Consider the following 18,445-nt stretch of genomic DNA (forward strand, 5'->3'; position numbering starts at 1 on the left):
ATAGCGATCTGAGATGAGTGCCCAGGAACCTACACACAAAATTTCGTCAAGATACCTCAAAATTTACTCAAGTTATCGTGTTAACGGACAGACGGACATACGTAAAGGCTCAATAAAATTTTTTTTCGATACTGATGATTTTGATATATGGAAGTCTATATCTATGGCGATTCCTTTATACCTATACAACCAACCGTTATCCAATCAAAGTTAGTATACTCTGTGAGCTCTGCTCAACTGAGTATAATTATGCAACTTTCTTGAAATAGTGTCATATTGACAAAATCGAAACCATAAAGGATTAAATATTTTAAATATCTGTTAAGTGTTAATTTAAAACCATACTCTCTGCAATTTTTTTCGTTTTGCTGCTGTAACTAAAAAATATTCCCAATAGGTTTTGCTTATGAATTTGGTACGAACGCGGTTCCCGAACTTTCGAGTAGTTTTACTTTGTTAAGTTGCTATTATTATTGGGGACGTTGAGATGTGCATGTGTATGTATGTATATAAGAGCGGTCCTTACAAATTGAACTAATGATTTTCTTCAGTCTCTAGCTTTCAAACGTTAATAGGAAGATAAAGGAAAAACATTTATATTAGTTTAATAACATATGAATTAGAGTTTCTGCAAATTTAAATCTGCCAAACAATATCTGCTATTACAATACCAAAATTTCAATTAGAAATATCAAACCGTCTGATTTTTCTCTAACATTTTTATATGAGTACTTCTAAATTTAGATACAGTAAGATAGCATCAATTAGTTAAGTGGGAAATGAGGTCCACCCAATAAATTAATTTTATAATGTCGCGACCGTTATGTTCTTCTTTGACTTTTCCTGTTCACTACTAGTGAATTTTTTCAATCGTTATTTGATTATGTTTCTAACTGCCTGCAATAATTTTGTAAAATTATAAAATTTTGCACAAAAATGTCGCGACATTTACCACAGTATTATCTATTTTGGGTATTGGATGCGAAAGAAATAGTTCTTATTTCATTAGTCTGTAATGTATCGAGGCATTTTCAACACTGGTCGATTCCTTTATATCATCACAAACCACCGTTATGCGGTAAAAGTTATAATGCCCTAAGTACAAGTTCAAATTGTAAAAACAGGGTAGTTTTTCGTTTGCTGATTAGTATTTAAATTATTGAAAAACGAAACTGATATCATATTTTTTGTTTATTTATAAAGTCAACGTAACAATCTGCCCTTCTGTATGGGCGCATGAGAAAATGGTTTTAAAATCTCCAAAAATTAGTATAGGAAAAGGATTTTTCTTTCTGTGGTGCCGTTTTACGCAAAAGGGATCATGTCTCCTTGTACTCCTCAAATATGAAATGGACTTATAACATTTCTAAGCAACTTTTATTTAAATATTAAGCAATAAAGACTAGGCCCCAAGTATTTCAGTTAAGGTCTAATGTATCATATAGTTCTTGTTATCGCATTACCGCCATATGGCATAATTAATGTTTCAATAATTTCCACATACATTTGAACATACAAATATGCCGCACTTCGTAACAGCTTGCGAGCAAACATCTCGTGCGCCATTCCATATATAAAAATTACATATGATGAATTTCATATCAAATCCAATATGCGTTGAGCCCGACCCCCTCAGAATTTGATGAAATTTTGCACGGGGTTACATCTTACCCACCCAAACACAACCTCATTTTTAGAAATTGCATTTTCGAAAAATTGTGGGCGTGGCAAGGTATCGAAATATCCGAAAATATTAGAAAAATGACGATAATAGGTACATTTAAGGTGTGATTACTACGGAATGGCTTTACCGATTTCAAAGACCTTCATACCATTAGAAAGCTTTCAAAAAAATACACTGTAAAAGTTTTTAGTACACCGAAAAAAAATTTTTTTTTAAATAAAATTTAAAACTGAAAAAACACTTCAAAGATCAAGCGATTTTGAAAAATAAAATTTTATTTTAGAAAGGTCTATTTAATATATATAACATATCTGAAAACTAAAATGGGTTTTTTTTTAATTTATTTAAGTAAATGCATCTCTTGGTTACTTTCTCATATTTGGATATCACACGTAAATTAATCGACCAATTTGAAAAATTTTTATACCGTTAGAAAGGTATTAAAATCACCTTTGAAAACATATACTGTAAAGATTCTATATTACACTGAAAAAAATTTTTTTTTAATTTTTTTCTATATTTTTTTTTCAAACTGGGAAAACACTTCAAAGACCAAGCAATTTAAAAAAAAAAAAATTTAGAAAGGTCGTTTTAATATAAAAACTAGAATGGTGTTTTTTTTTTTTCTTTTAAAAAAATGTATAAGTAAAACCATCTCTTGTTAACTTTTTTTTTATTTTGCTATTATTGTGTGACAAAAATGGTACCTAGCTATACTTTGGAAGTTATACAGATACAGATACTATGACTAAGTATTCAGGTAAACTACGCCTGTCCATACTAGAGCGTTTGACGTCCGAAAACTTTGTTTTATTTTTTTGTATATCTTTGCTAATTTTTATCAATTCGTAAGATAAATCATGCCCAAAAATGTCTTTAGTTTCCTTAGATGTCATGGTGTTTGGTAATAGAGATAATATTTTTTTGCTTATCAAAATTATTTGAGCAGTTTTCGATTTGATATTTCATGTTCTCCAAAATTTGTTCGTAGTAAGCTTTGATCTTCTTTAGGTCTTCTGATAAAGTTGACAGTGAACCACCTCCAAGTAAATCCGAAATACTTTGCGCAATTTGCTGTGTTTTTTTTTTTTGCAGTATGAATCCCTTTCTAAATATTTTCGCTTCATTGGCGATGGATGGCTTCCAAGATGAGGAATAACATGCTTATTTATATTGTCGACGAGTTCGTTGCGTTCGAGTGATTTAGTATAGCTGCTGCATGTTGGAACTTCCTTATATTCTTGATACAATTCACCGCTAGTCAAGATTTCTTGTACCTCTTCACTTTCCGTTTCAGTAGAACGCTGATTATCAGCAATCTGTATAGCATCCTTAAGTTTAAAGCGACAACTTTCGCAAATACGGCAACGATGAATGTCGGAGACTGCTGGAAAATGCTCAGATATCAGCGCTGCTTCGTTTAAGCTAATGTTTCGAAGTTGAGAGGAACATTTTCTTGATAGCTGCACACATCTGTATTTATTAGTTGATTCCATATGAATGCCTAGTTTCGTTCTGGTCTGTGTCTATCCGTTGTGTTGTTTTTTATAGTCCATGGGTGCTGTGGCAGGTAATGTCAATCTATGTGTCCGTGGTAGGTAACGTTAATATGCGTGTGTGTGTGCGCGGTATTGATACGTCCGAATTGTTACCTTTTCCAAGGGTTGTTTTTGTAGGTATCTAGACATACCGCTTGTTAGCTAAGCGGTAGGTTGAGGTAGGTAGAAATCGGTGATTTTTGCCGTTTGGTAAATTTTTCGTTTTTGCTTGTTCATTGTTACGTGTTTGGTTGCTGTACCTTCTGGCTTGCGCTGTTTTTTGTAAACTAGTTTTAAGGGTTCAAATATTTCGTCAGAGATAGTGTTGGTTTGTTCGTTTATTATCCTGCCGTCAAATGTTTTTAACTTGTATATCTCCATGTTCTCAAGTACATTGAGCCGCCGACCTTTTCCTTGTACGTGAAGTATTCGCGCCGTTGTTTTGATGTTAGCTAGGGTGCACCCCACTGGAATAAAAATTTTTACAGTGTATTTTTTCAAAAGGTTATTTTATAAAAACTTTTGAAATCGGTTGATTAGTTTACGCGTGATATCAAAATATCAGAAAGTAACCAAGAGATGGATTTACTTAAATAAATAAAAAAAAAAAGAAAAAGAAACACCCTTCTAGTTTTCAGATATGTTATATATATTAAATCTACCTTTCTAAAAAAAATTTTTTTTTTTAATCGCTTGGTCTTTGAAGTCTTTTCCCAGTTTGAAAAAAAAAAAAATTAGAAAAAAATTAAAAAAAATTTTTTTCTTTCAGTGTAATATAGAATCTTTACAGTATATGTTTTCAAAGGTGATTTTAATACCTTTCTAACGGTATAAAAATTTTTCAAATTGGTTGATTAATTTACGCGTGATATCCAAATATGAGAAAGTAACCAAGAGATGCATTTACTTAAAAAAATTAAAAAACAAAAAAAAAACCCGCATTTTAGTTTTCAGATATGTTATATATATTAAATAGACCTTTCTAAAATAAAATTTTATTTTTCAAAATCGCTTGATCTTTGAAGTGTTTTTTCAGTTTTAAATTTTATTTAAAAAAAAAATTTTTTACAGTGTATGTTTTTGAAAGCTTATTTCAATGCCTTTCTAATGGTATGAAGATCTTTGAAATCGGTAAAGCCATTCCGTAGTAATCACACTTTAAAAGTACCTATTATCGTCGTTTTTCTAATATTTTCGGATATTTCGATACCTTGCCACGCCCACAATTTTTCGAAAATGCAATTTCTAAAAATGAGGTTGTGTTTGGGTGGGTAAGATGTAACCCCATGCAAAATTTCATCAAATTCTGAGGGGGTCGGGTTCAAAATGTACGTTTTTTTCAGCCTTTGATATGAAATTCATCATATCACAATTATGAAGCCACCCACTGCACCATTCGCTTGCTCACAAATATTACAAACTATTTTTCAACAACTGGTTTACAATTCTTTATCCACAATTGTCTCTATATATACAATCAATGTATGCTTGCACATAACTCATCACTTGCTTGTCCATCAATCAGGACAAATTAATTTCTAAATATGGCTATCCGGCGGAAGTGCATCATGTCACCACTGAAGATGGCTATATACTAACGATGCATCGCATCCGTCGACAAGGCGCTCAGCCATTCTTCTTACAACATGGGCTCGTCGACAGTTCAGCTGGTTATGTTATAATGGGACCTAACGTTAGTTTGGGTAAGTAACATATGTTTATGTTTATTTACGATAATGATACTTACATATGAAGATTTGGATATGTGTTGAAGGTTGTGCATTTATCATGCAAAAAGCATCAAAGGACAAGCTTAATAACCACACTATGAGGATATTAAGTTGTACATATGTATGTACTGCAATTAATGTTGTTATAGTTGGGCTTAAGTAAATAGCTAGAATGTTTTGGCTAATACGAATACTTACGTTTGTTATTGCCATTCATACTTAGCTGCTCCCATTGTCAGCTGTTGTTGTTGTTAAACCAGCTGTTGTCATATTTGTTTGCCATCACCTCAACTGTTGTTGATAATAATGTTTAGTTATCATTGCTTTGTGGTTTACCACTTACATTCATGGTTTCTTCTTCTTCTTATGACCACGTACCTACTGCTATGGTAAATTCATATTCCATATTCTAAAACCGTAAGCACTGCCATCCAATCTCTGATCCCCCTTGCCCAAAACAATTTGCTTGTGCTCATGATTCTGCAGCATATGCGTATGTATATATGTATGAAACACATTGTAAAGTAATTGCCGACATTGTGCAATTAATTAAATGGAAATAATTAACATAATCTCGTACACACATTCGGGATGATTTCATTTGGTTTCGCATTTGTCTACAGATTTTAAGTTAACATATACACTTTTACAAAACATATGAAATAGACTTGACAGGCGGTACAATAATTTAGATTTGTCTAGCTGCTTCATTCGATAATCCTTATTAAGATCTTAACTAAAGATAGAAATCCATAACTAGCCACTCGGAAGTTTTGAGTTTAGTAGAATTTCATCTCGCTCGTCTGTTATTTCGTTTACATAGCTAAGAAAAGAGGCCAAAATTATCTAAAAGGACGCATACCGAGTTTTTGATTTAATTCCCGCAGTTAAGACAGTTTGCGATGACAGTAAAGCAAATAGACGTTTTTTAATTCATTTCCTGAATGTTTTATTTATTTTATGGGCGATACACAAACTCAGCCGTAGCCCAGTGGGTGATCAACACAAGGAGGGTAGATTAGCGTTTTGTGAAACTATGAATTCCAACCAACTCTAATTTAAAAGTGTTCTCTGAATGCTGCATTGCTGCCCTTATTAACCGGGGTCAGGTAGATAACGTGTATTTGATAAAGTTACAGCCTCATTCTGTTTGGCGAACGATACGCTCAACGAACGATACCTGCTTGGACGATATCGTGTGCTTATGGTATTCTGAATCTTACGTTGCCGTTTATCGTGTAGCTTTACGTCGTTCGTCAACTACACGATAATCAAGTGTCAAACATGCAACTCTGTGCACATATGTTTTGTTTTTGCGCACGTCCATAAAGTTAACAAAATAAGTGAAATAAAAATAAAGTTCCTAGTGAAATAAATACAGTGATATAAATATAGTAAAAATGTATCAAGCTATTGCTCTATTAGTGTCCCAAGAAGAAGAATTAAAAATCCAAAGGCGGATATTGAGAGACCGCTCGAAGGTTCTTCACTTACCGGACGCTGAGTAAAATAACAAATTGCGCCTGTGTTGACATTGTTTACAAAATAATTTTATTTGTAGATTTGTTCAAAATTTTCGCGTTAACAAAGAAATATTTCATTATATCTTTGACGAAATACAAATATATTTCAAAGATACATTTCATAGCACGCATTTACTACTCCAACTAAAATTATCCACGTTCCTGCGTTTTTTGGCAACAGGCAGTTATCAGAAATCAGTTGGAAATGAAAGCATTTCATCTATGGCCCAGCCTACGGTAGCGAAAGTCATTGATGAATGCTTATCCATTTTTGAGAATCATTTTAGCCAAAAGTGGGTAAATTTTGAGAGGAGTGAGGAAGAAGAACGTGCAGTAAAAGAGTACTTCTTTACTAAATTCGGCATACCGGGTGTTGTTGGCTGCGTGGATGGCCCTCACGTGCGGATCAAGTCACCTCCTGCAGATATGAAGCACCTATATTACAACCGGAAGGGCTTTTATAGCTTAAATGTGCTGGTTGTAAGTATGTATACTAATAAGCTACGTTCACTATGGTGACAGCTTTTTTTGTTTCCTTCTATAGATATGTGACCACAATATGGTCATAACGTTTGTGGATTCAAGGCATCCAGGGGCAAACCACGACTCATTTATATGGAAGCATAGTGAAGCAGAACGGCATATGAGAACACAATATCAAAATGGAAAAAGGAATTTTTGGCTACTAGGTAATTATAGTTTTTAATTTCTCTATGATTCAAGAAAAAACAAACAAACATTTTTTGGCAGGTGATTCAGGATATCCTCTGCAACCTTATTTAATGAAGCCATTTAGGACCCCTTCGGAAGCGGTTCAAACTCGATACATTGAGTTACATTGTAAAGCTCGAAACCTTATCGAACGCTGCTTCGGAGTGGTGAAAAACCGATTTCGCTGTATCAGAGGGTCGAGGGGACTTCATTATTCGGCTGAAAAAGCAATAAATATAACAAATGTTTGCTGCGCAATCCATAATATTTGCGTTTCGTTTAAGCATGAACTGCCTCTGAGTTTGAACAGCGGCAATCTCTCGGAAGTACATCACGATCTCCTACCCGATGAAGAAGCGTCGAGTGCAGCTTTGAATGTAAGAATGCAAAGAGCTGAAAACCTCATTTAAAAGAGATTCCGCGTGTTTTCGTGTGTTTAAAGCAACGAAATCGCCGATGGACCCATGGCGGAACGATAGAAGGTGGCAGCTTGGTGAAATACCTACAAACATAAATAAAAATTCCATGTACTTTGTTTTTGTAAATTCGATGGACAAATGTCAAAATCGTACTGCGTCGGAAGTTGATGTATCAAATCAAATAAAAAAGCGTATAATCACCTGTCCCATGCTGCCACCTTGTATCGTTCCGCCATGGATGGACCTATGCACTTTGATGTATTTAAATGACTTAAACTCAAGTATCGGTTTTTGTTACATTATGGACAAAAAATATCCACAATTTAATCTGTTTGGTGCACAATGTGTTCATTTACAAAATCTATTTTACAACAATAGCAAAATAAGTTGTAATATTTTGACATATAGCAAGAAAGCAATAGATTTTCTTTGCGAAGTTTCAGCCAAATTCTACTATATCTTCATGCCTTTTGAATACTTTATATAATCAAGAGCCCTATGGTTTTATGGAAGCGAGTTATCCGCGAGATTTACCTAAAAAGGAAACCAGTAAACTCCCAAGAGCCTAACATTTTTTGATCTCACACGATTAATTAAAAAAATCAACCCAATTACGAAGTATACAAAATCTGCTATGAAGTACTATTTCTTGTATGTCTTATGTTCGGACACCATGAAAATGATTTAAGACTTTCCTGGTTTATAATTAACTACTTGTTTATTTGTTTTCGAAATGGTACCGTCGCAATATACCAGTAAATGCTTCTTTCTTTTCAGTTGCTCTTAAAAAAACATAATAATTCATATTCAATAATTATAAGCTGGAGTTAAGCTCATGAATTCTTAAATATTATTATTTTTGCTATTGACCAATTTTACGCCTTTTTTGCACCCAACTCCTAAATTGATTTAACATATCTGATGGCAATGAAAGTATACAAAAAATAACCTTGGGGAAAAAGTATTTAGTACTGAATGGAAAAAGTGTGCATTCATTTCAAGTTTACATTCATTAAAGATTGGGAATGGTTCTTACATTCACACTCTATATTGAATTATATTTTACCATTCAATAACACACACACTTTAGCTTTGAGTTAAACTATTTTAAGCCATTCAGGAATGGAGATTTATAATATGCAACCAAAAAATTACACATTTTTAAAAGAATGCTGATAGAATGCACACTCAATTGATTCAATCTTTTTACAGCTCTGATTGATAGCTTGTATCAATTCATAAAATTCATTTCATAAAAACAAGAGCATTTATATCGACGTTGATGATAAAACTTGCAAGATTTAACGTTAAATCTTTTCAGAGGCCTAAATCTCGAATAAAGCCTAGGTGGAAATATGGTCTGAGTATGTGAATGAATAGTTATGATTGATAATGAATGTCTACAAATTTCATTGTTTTATTTGCATAAGCTATTAAATCCATGTTTGTAGTATTACTTATATCTAAATCTTTATATCTATACTTTATATAAAATAAATATGATGTGAGATCCATGTTTTATAGTACATATTTACTCTTCAGTTGCGAACACAAAAATACCAGTGCCAATTTTTGTCAAATTTCAGCAAGTTTCGCTTCAGTTAAAATATTTTTGCATTTTTTTTTTATAAAAATATACGTCAATATATAATTAGACGAATATAAGTTGGAGCTTAAAACTTTACTCAAAAATCGGGAAAATCCAGCGGAGTCTCATGAAAATTTGCAACTTTTTACCAAGAATTTTTAGAAATTTTCTGAGAATTCAGTTTTGTAGCTCATTCTATTTTAGTATTGGCATGTTTTTTTCTAGCAGACCATCGTATTTTTTTCCTTTTATAAAAAAAATTCCCTTCTAAAATTTGTATGGAAAAAAATTCGAAGGTCCGTTAGAAAAAAAATTGCCAAAAATGAGGAAGTGTATTTGTTGTGCCAAATAAAAAATATATGTTGTTAGTGTATCAGTGTGTTTTTTATTTGACAAACTTATTTTGTAGTCAATAAAGGAAATTGGAGAAAAATCATTTTACATGAGGAAGTGTTTTTATCGAAATAAGATTAGCACATTATTGGACTAAAATAAAACTAGCTACAAAACTGAATTCTCAGAAAATTTCTAAAAATTCTTGGTAAAAAGTTGCAAATTTTCATGAGACCGCTGGATTTTCCCGATTTTTGAGTAAAGTTTTATGCTCCAACTTATATTCGTCTAATTATATATTGACCTATATTTTTATAAAAAAATTGCAAAAATATTTTAACTGAAGCGAAACTTGCTGAAATTTGATAAAAATTGGCACTGGAACCGAAACTTGTTAAAAGTGCCACTACTATTTTGTGTTCACATCTGTATACCGAAATTGTTCAAGACTTTTATTCATTTACTATCACAAAAAATAAATTAGTGGGAAAAAACTTTTTATCTATCTTATTAAGGTACTTATGCTTTCATAAAGCTTCGTTTTAACTTTTTAGGTACTTCTGGTTGAATACTTATGTCTGGAAAGGCCGAACCATTGTTTCTAGGTCTCGAATCAGTTCCTCGACGTACGAGTAACAGAAGCATAAATAGAAGCAGCAACAAAAAGGGTATCAACACTAAAAGCGGAAGAAAAACGAAAATTAGTCGAAGAAATCAATAGTGGATATTCCAAAGAAGTAAAAGTCGAAATTTCCAAATGAAGAGGGACAATAGTTTTAGTGAATCGCAAGGATCAGCTCAAAATATAATCTGAAACAGGGCGTTCTTCAAACAATGCATAGTTAAGTGGTTCTTGAAAAGTGCACTGAATTAGCAAAAATCTCGCGATTCACTAAAACTATTGTCCCTCTTCATTTGGAAATTTCGAATTTTACTTCTTTGGAATATCCACTATTGATTTCTTCGACTAATTTTCGTTTTTCTTCTGCTTTTAGTGTTGGTACTCTTTTTTGTTGCTGCTTATTATTAAGCTTCTGTTACTCATCATTCGAGGAACCGCTCCGGTACCTAGAAACAATAAAGTTTACAACAATTAAGTTTAGGACTCTCGTACAAACTCTGTAGTCATATTTGCTACTATAGCTTCTAACGCCTCAGACTGCCGAGAAAAAATAGCAACTAGCTGCTCTAACGACTTGGCAATGGAATTTGCAGCATCTGCTTGTAGCATAGCTGCTTCAGCTAAATTTTCCATTGCCTTGGCCTGTGCCTCACCCACGTCAACTAGTGCTTTGGTTGCATCGGCTTGAATTTTCGCCGAATCGGCAATGCGGTGTTGGAAGGTTTGAGTCTGAGTGGTTCTGCGCTGCGCTCTGCTCGGTTTCACTACAGCGGTCGTGCTGGTATTAACTTCCTCTGTGGAATTTTGGCGTTGCACAAGCAGATGGTGGCGTCGGGGACACTGGGCCTGCTATAGCACTCACTCTTGCAAATTCAACTAGCGCTGCAGCTGTGGAAGACGTTGTCCTCGATGGCCTTGACACACCAAGTGTCATTCCGCTTGGCGCTGCTCCTTTCGTCATCAGCAGCATTCTGCCTGTAGCACTCATATTTGCCGCGTTTTCCGCAATTTTTTTTTTGGTGCGGCATTTGAGGTCGGCAAAAATCTATAAAATAACATAAAATAATAATATTTGGATATACATATGTATGTACATATAATACCTTTCTCCATTCACTCGCTCTTCTTTGAGGTGGACCGTGAGCATTTACTTTTTGCGCAATTTTGGCCCATTGCTCATCAAATAAAGTTTTATTTGCGCCATATACTGGTGCTTCTCTGGCCAGATCATTTTCTTCCAGCTCATGAACAAGCACGAGGAATTGGGCGCTAGTGGTCTTTTTTGAGTCTTCTAGTATAAAATACAAGTTTTTTTTATACAATAATAACTAATTAATTAATAATACTCACTTTTTTTGTTTGTGTCGCTCATTTTAAACTAAAACGATAGGTGAATACCTGTTGTCTGTTTTTGACACTTTGTTGTCGTATTGGTAGCAGCTTTTCGTGATACAGAATACCAATCGACGAGCACTTTCGTTACGTAAGAGTCAGCTGTTATCGTTTTGTATATCGTATTGCAATTCATAATACGAACACACGAACGATGATTGTTTTGTAGGCGATATCGCCAAACAGAATGAGGCTGTTAATCATCATATTTTAATGTCGAAGTTACATAGTTTTTTACGGTGGTTGAAATCATTTCTTATTAACCGAATTTTTACTATTGTAATTGTTTAGGCCAGTGGCCTAATTAATTTCCTACTGGGTAGCCGCCCTCGACTTAATTATTTTTTCGTTTGTCAGCAAGCAACGGCTAACTTCCAATCGTCCCTCTTGATCCAGCATTTTATTTCGTTAAGAGAGAAAATTCGGGGTTCGGTGGCGATTTCGAAGTTGCCGTCGGCTCTGATTTAGTTTGCCTGCCAACAAGTCACCAGCTGTTCCTGCGTTTGCCGAGTTTTTATTTTGGAGTATTTCATACAACCAAAAACGTAAGTTCCTAAATTCCTTTCATTGTGATTAATATACATATATCAAAGAAATGAAGACTGATTTTTAATTATTATACATATTCCTATGCATAAATACTAATTATCTTGTTTTTATTTCTTTTCGCAAAACACAATTGGTTTCATTCCCGCCAATTGTGTTCATGGTCCTTCGTAGCCGTTCTACGAACAAGCAAATACAAAAAAACGAGATCTGATATCAAGGAAAAACCAAGCCAACAGGTGCCAAACATAATACATACCGACATATTCATCTCACTCCCACATACACGAAAGATTTAAATACGGATGAGTTTTCTGTTTACTGAGCAAACTCAGTACATTAAAACAAAAATATCCACAATAAAAGTGATTTTCCGCGGATATTCAACCAAATTATAATTCAGATTGTACGCGAGTGATTTTGTGTTTTCCGCTATTAATTCCAATAACAATTAAAACATCTTCGGCAGTTGCCATCTTAATTGTGTCCATCCAAACGGACATAATCAAAACAAAAAGTGGTTAATTAATTGCCTTGCAGTGAGTGCTTGTTAGTTTTTTTCCTATTAAAGTTCAATAAATACTTGAACAAGTGTCCAAATTCCGATTCTCTACCGCGTCAGAATATTTATATACATTTTCTATCGTTTAGTAACACAAATATACAACCAAATTAACACTGTGTATTTTTTTTTGTAAAAACACTAACAACGCACTGCACGTAAAAAGCAAATTTAACGTATTAATTAATTGCCACAATATCATTTGAATATAAAATCACTCGCACCGCATTTATTTCGATAATTATAAGCGTTTTAATTTATAAACATTAAAAATAATAGCGATTTGCGATCGCATTATTTAAAACAATTGCAAGAAAAACGAAATAAAAGAAGTAAACAAATGAAGGCGAATTTGCGTATATACATGGTGGAAAAAATTTTCTGTGGAGTATCCAGCTATTAATAACATTCGGATTCCACGATGGGTTAGGTTTTCTCCACAGTGCAAAATGGAACTCCACGGATTTTGCGACGCCTCCGAAAAGGCATACGCAGCAGCCATCTATGTGCGCGTAGAAGAAGGCAGTGCCGCCCATGTAAATCTTCTGTTAGCAAAAACAAGAGTAGCGCCGGTGAAAACGGTCTCCCTTCCTCGTCTCGAATTGTGTGGAGCAGTACTGCTAGCTGAAATGATGGACGCTGTAGTCATGAACCTGGATCTTCGATCGCTACAGGTTTATCTGTGGACTGACTCCACTATAGTGCTAGCGTGGCTTAGAAAGCCACCATGCTCTTGGTCAACCTTCGTGTCCCACAGGGTTACCAAAATCATCGACAAGGTTGGACAACACCATTGGTATCACGTCGATTCAGCGTCGAATCCTGCCGATTTAGCTAGCCATGGAGTGACAGCGCAGGACTTAATTGAAAACTCCTTGTGGTGGCAGGGTCCTTCTTGGCTGCAAGAAGGCAAGTCAGAATGGCCAAAACAAGAGTCGGGCTTCCAAACTGACGAAGAGGGAAAGCGCGTGCTCTCCCACGCAACGAAAGTCGTTGAAGTGTCGGATATACTCCAACGCTTCTCTTCGCTTCCAAGGGCTTTACGAGTTCTATCGTATGTCTTTCGTTTCATCCAAAGGACCCACCCCACTCAGAAATCATTGTTTCAAGTAGCTTCTGTATCAATCTCTGCGGAGGAAATAAAAGATAAAACCCAGCGAATAATTGCCCTCTGCCAGCAACAACATTTTTCAGCGGAGGTTTCGAATTTAAAATCCGGACTTGCGATAAGCGCTAAAAGCGAAATTCTAGCCTTAAATCCATTTATCGACCCAAGCGGAGTTTTAAGAATCGAAGGCCGTATCGGAGCATCAAAAGACATCAGCTATAAAGAAAAGCATCCAATTCTTCTGCCTTACAATTCCCATTACTCTCGCTTGGTGGTTAAGTTTATACATGAAATATCGCTTCATGGAGAAAATCAGTTAATGTTGCGAATAGTTCGAGCACAGTACTGGATTCCTCGGATCAAAGTTATGACAAAGTCTGTCATTCACAATTGCAAGGTATGTACTATATACAAAAAGCAAACGCAATCTCAAATCATGGCTTCCCTACCTTCAGAACGCACGACTTTTTCTAGGGCATTTGCAAATATCGGCGTTGATTTTGCAGGTCCTTTCGAGATAAAAAACTACAGAGGTAGAGCTTGTGTTATTACAAAGGGGTACGTTTGTCTTTTCGTTTGTTTCGCAACGAAGGTCATTCATCTAGAACCAACAAATGACCTTGGCACTACCACCTTTCTAGCAGCCTTTTCTAGGTTTATATCGCGCCGAGGATGTCCCAAAAATATATATTCAGACAACGGAACCAACTTCGTTGGAGCATCTAGATCCCTAAAGGCTGAATTTAAGACTTTTATATCTAATTCTCGTACTGCACTTCTTTCGAAGTACTTCTATCAAGAACTTTCATGGCATTTCATACCCGCATCAGATCCTCACATGGGGGGCTTATGGGAGGCTGGCGTGAAGAGCTTTAAAACCCATTTTAAAAAAAGTAGCATCTGGACTCAAATATACGTTTGAGGAGTTTTCGACACTTTTATGTAGAATTGAGGCTTGTCTTAACTCAAGACCTCTTAGTCCCGCTTCAAATGACCCATCGAGTTTAGAACCATTGACTCCTGGACATTTTCTTATAGGTGCCCCTCTGTTATCTCCCCCGGAGATTGAGGTTAGCGAGAATCCAGCATCAGTGATTAACCGATGGCAAAAGATGAAAGCATTGCATCATTCATTCTGTTAACGATGGAAGAACGAATACCTTACGGAGCTGCAAAAGAGGACTAAGTGAAAGCGACAGCAACCGGACATGAAAGCGGATGATCTCGTCGTGATCCGTGAAGATAACGTGCCTCAAAACGAATGGCAACTTGGCCGAGTCATCGATATACATCGCGGTGCGGACAATCGCGTCCGAGTAGTGAAGGTTCGGACCGAGAATGGACTAGTCACTCGACCAATCGTGAAACTGGTCCGACTACCAACGAACGAATCCGGAAATTAATTGACAAAACACCTCGCCTCCACGCTCATCACCCACGCGTCGCCTACTTTCTAATTAATTATTTTCTCGATTAAAACGACTTCTTTTCATTACAGAATGTCTCGTTTTGTCGCAGCACGCAACAGGTCGGAGCAAGGTTCGCATTCCTTCCCGATTCCATGCCGCCTATGCAACAGCCACCATGGTATATGGCTATGCCCGCAATATCGTGCTAAGTCACCAGAGGAGAGGTTGAGGATGGTACTCATCCACAAGTACTGCCCCAACTGTTTGTCGCCATTCCATCGCATGGAAACGTGCTCTAGCACGGCACGTTGCCATTATTGTGGTGAGAAACACCACACCACCCTACATATCGAGGCCGTTGCAAACGATCGACCGACGACAACGCTGCAGTCTCGCTGCCGCAACGTAGACGACGATTCTGACGACACTTTGTCAATTCACGTCACTGAGGAGACAAAATCGTGGGCTCAACAGGTTGAGGAAGAGGAGTTGGAGCAAAGTGAGGTAGTTGGCGTTCTTCCAATAGACGGCAGTGGCGCGCATTAAATACTTCCCGCCCGCTGCTCCAACACGAAAGGCGGTCGCGCGACTTGACATTAAATACTTGCCAATCGCCGATACCACGAAGCCCTACAGGTAGAGACTTTCGTACACCAGTTCATCAACGTGTAGGAAGCCCAGCATCTCGTCCTGCTCCGCAGAAAAATTGGCGACAGGGCGGCTCGGCATCAAATACTTTCCGACTGCCCAAACGTCGCAATGATAACAGAGCTCCTAATGCAAGCAAACCGTATACGCGGAAAGAGCCTAATCGAGCCAACGAGATCAAATCGCTCACCCTCCAACCCGCAACACCGAAAGGATTTCGAGCAGGGAGAGTAGCCTCAATGGCATCTGCACCAATTTTGACCACCCTCGAGCCGATAGCACCTACCGCCATAGTCAAAATTGAGTCCGGTGGCCGACTTCATCTTGTGCGGGCACTCATTGACCCGTGTTCTCCTAATACGACTATCGACAAAGAGCTAGCACGAGAAATTCGACTGGATCGTGCAGGGGGTGGCCACAGTAAAAGTCGTCACATAATCTTTCGTGGAAAACATGGCGTAACCGAGCGGGTCTCGACACTGGCGACGGTAGTTGAAGGGTATGCGAAAATAAGTCCACGAACAAATCTGGACCCAAAGTTTGCTACGCCATTGCAATTCATGCGGTTAGGAGATCCAAAATTTTATGTTTCGTCGCCTATTCGGCTCGTAATCGGCGCAGACGTGTACGCCAAAATCATGGTGAGCGGTACACCAACTTCATCGATAGGAAGCCTGCTATTGCAACCGACCATATTCGGTTTGGTCATTTCCGGCTCCACGGCAGGCTAGCAGCAGCAACATCATTCATTTTTTTATTCATTTTAAATTTGTTATTTAAATTTCAAATACTTAAATATGTACAAATTTTAGTTGACTAGTTTCGTAAGTCAAGTTTGCTGTTTTCAAATCTTCAAATTTTCAAATTGTTAAATTTTAATTTATGCAAATGTTCATTTCATAACTTCGTATGGTAGATTTTTCCTTTTTTTCAATTTAATGTTCATTTCATAATTTCAAGTCAAACGTTGAACCGGCTGGTGTTGGCATTTCGAATATTGCCCATGGCAAGGGGCCGGCATGTTAGGCCAGTGGCCTAATTAATTTCCTACCGGGTAGCAGCCCTCGACTTAACTATTTTTTCGTTTGTCAGCAAGCAACAGCTAACTTCCAATCGTCCTCTTGATCCGGCATTTTCTTTCGTTAAGAGAGAAAATTCGGGGTTCGGTGGTGATTTGGAAGTTGCCGTCGGCTCTGATTTAGTTTGCCTGCCAACAAGTCACCAGCTGTTCCTGCGTTTGCCGAGTTTTTATTTTGGAGTATTTCATACAAACAAAAACGTAAGTTCCTAAATTCCTTTCATTGTGATTAATATACATATATCAAAGAAATGAAGACTGATTTTTAATTATTATACATATTCCTATACATAAATACTAATTATCTTGTTTTTATTTCTTTTCGCAAAACACAATTGGTTTCATTCCCGCCAATTGTGTTCAGTAATCGATGGCATATCGTCATATTCTTTCGTTGGGATTTCAAGTGTTCTATAGCGAAGCATACTGGGCACAATACTTTTTGTGATATTCATCAAAGACATTTTCACTTGTTTTGAATCTTCAAAATTTCTCTTGTATGCCGATGCTATGAAGATTTTTACAAAGATTGAGTCCCCCTCAGACTCATACTCGGAAAAACAAGCCTGCCTTAAATGTCAATAAATGTTACTTACTATATCTCCTATTATAAATCGCGCTTACCCATCCCTACTTCCATCATATTAGCGGTTTACTAAGTTTTTTAATATTTACAAAATTAGTAAAAACCTTAAAATTGTTGGATTTTACAGAAAATTAAGAATGCTACCATTTTTTTTGGGTTACATTAAAAGAAAAAAGTTAGTTTTTAGAACTTTTGCATTAAAAATCACACCACTAATGTTATTTGACAAACACAAAAACTGTAAAATTTTCAGCATTTCATTGTCTCTTTCATTAAAGATAAAAAATTTACTACTTTTCTGGATTTTTCAATAAATGACAGAATTTTACTCTTTCATTCGATTTTTCAAAGGGTAGACTTTAGGTTTTTTCAATAAATTTCAAGATTTTACTGGTTTTTTGGATTTTTCCAATAAACGCCAAAACTCTACAATGTGTTTGTACTTTTTTAATAAATGTCAAAACGCTTACTACTTTTTGCGTTTTTCAAATAATTGTCAAAATTTAACTAATTTTTGACATTTTCAACAAATGCCTAAATTGTACCATTTCCGAAATATTTAACGAAAATTAAAATGTTTTGTATAATTTTCTTCCGATCTGTTTGAATAATATTTATGTATATTTTAAGCTAGGCAGATCTATTGTGTTGGGTGCAAATAAAACAAAGATTATTCCACCTTTCGGCTCGACGTTTCGCCAATTTTCCTTGGCATCTTCAGGAGCGTGACACTGTATTTATTTAATAAAACAAAAAACAACAAAGAACACAATCAGATACATATAAAATTAAAATTTTAAATATTGCAATAAAATATTGTTTGTACAAGAAGTATTTTCTTACTTACAAAATTGGAATTAAACGAAACACATAATTTTCACTAAAACATTTAAACATTTAAAAACATTTTAATATTAAAAAATTGTGTAAAGTTAATTGAAAGGAAAAATCGATACCACCTACATGCG

General features: G+C 35.8%; 1 protein-coding gene across 1 annotated transcript in view; it reads left to right on the plus strand.

Annotated features, from left to right (window-relative positions):
• Positions 1-18,445, plus strand: part of Lip1 (Lipase 1) — a 59,307-nt gene that overhangs the window by 15,652 nt on the left and 25,210 nt on the right. Inside the window, exon 2 of the mRNA XM_067766737.1 lies at positions 4,748-4,925. Within this exon, the coding sequence (XP_067622838.1) occupies positions 4,748-4,925 (178 nt within the window). The remainder of the gene's footprint in view (positions 1-4,747; positions 4,926-18,445) is intronic.

Source organism: Eurosta solidaginis, chromosome 2 (genome assembly GCF_040869045.1).
Source record: "Eurosta solidaginis isolate ZX-2024a chromosome 2, ASM4086904v1, whole genome shotgun sequence".
NCBI lineage: Eukaryota > Metazoa > Arthropoda > Insecta > Diptera > Tephritidae > Eurosta > Eurosta solidaginis.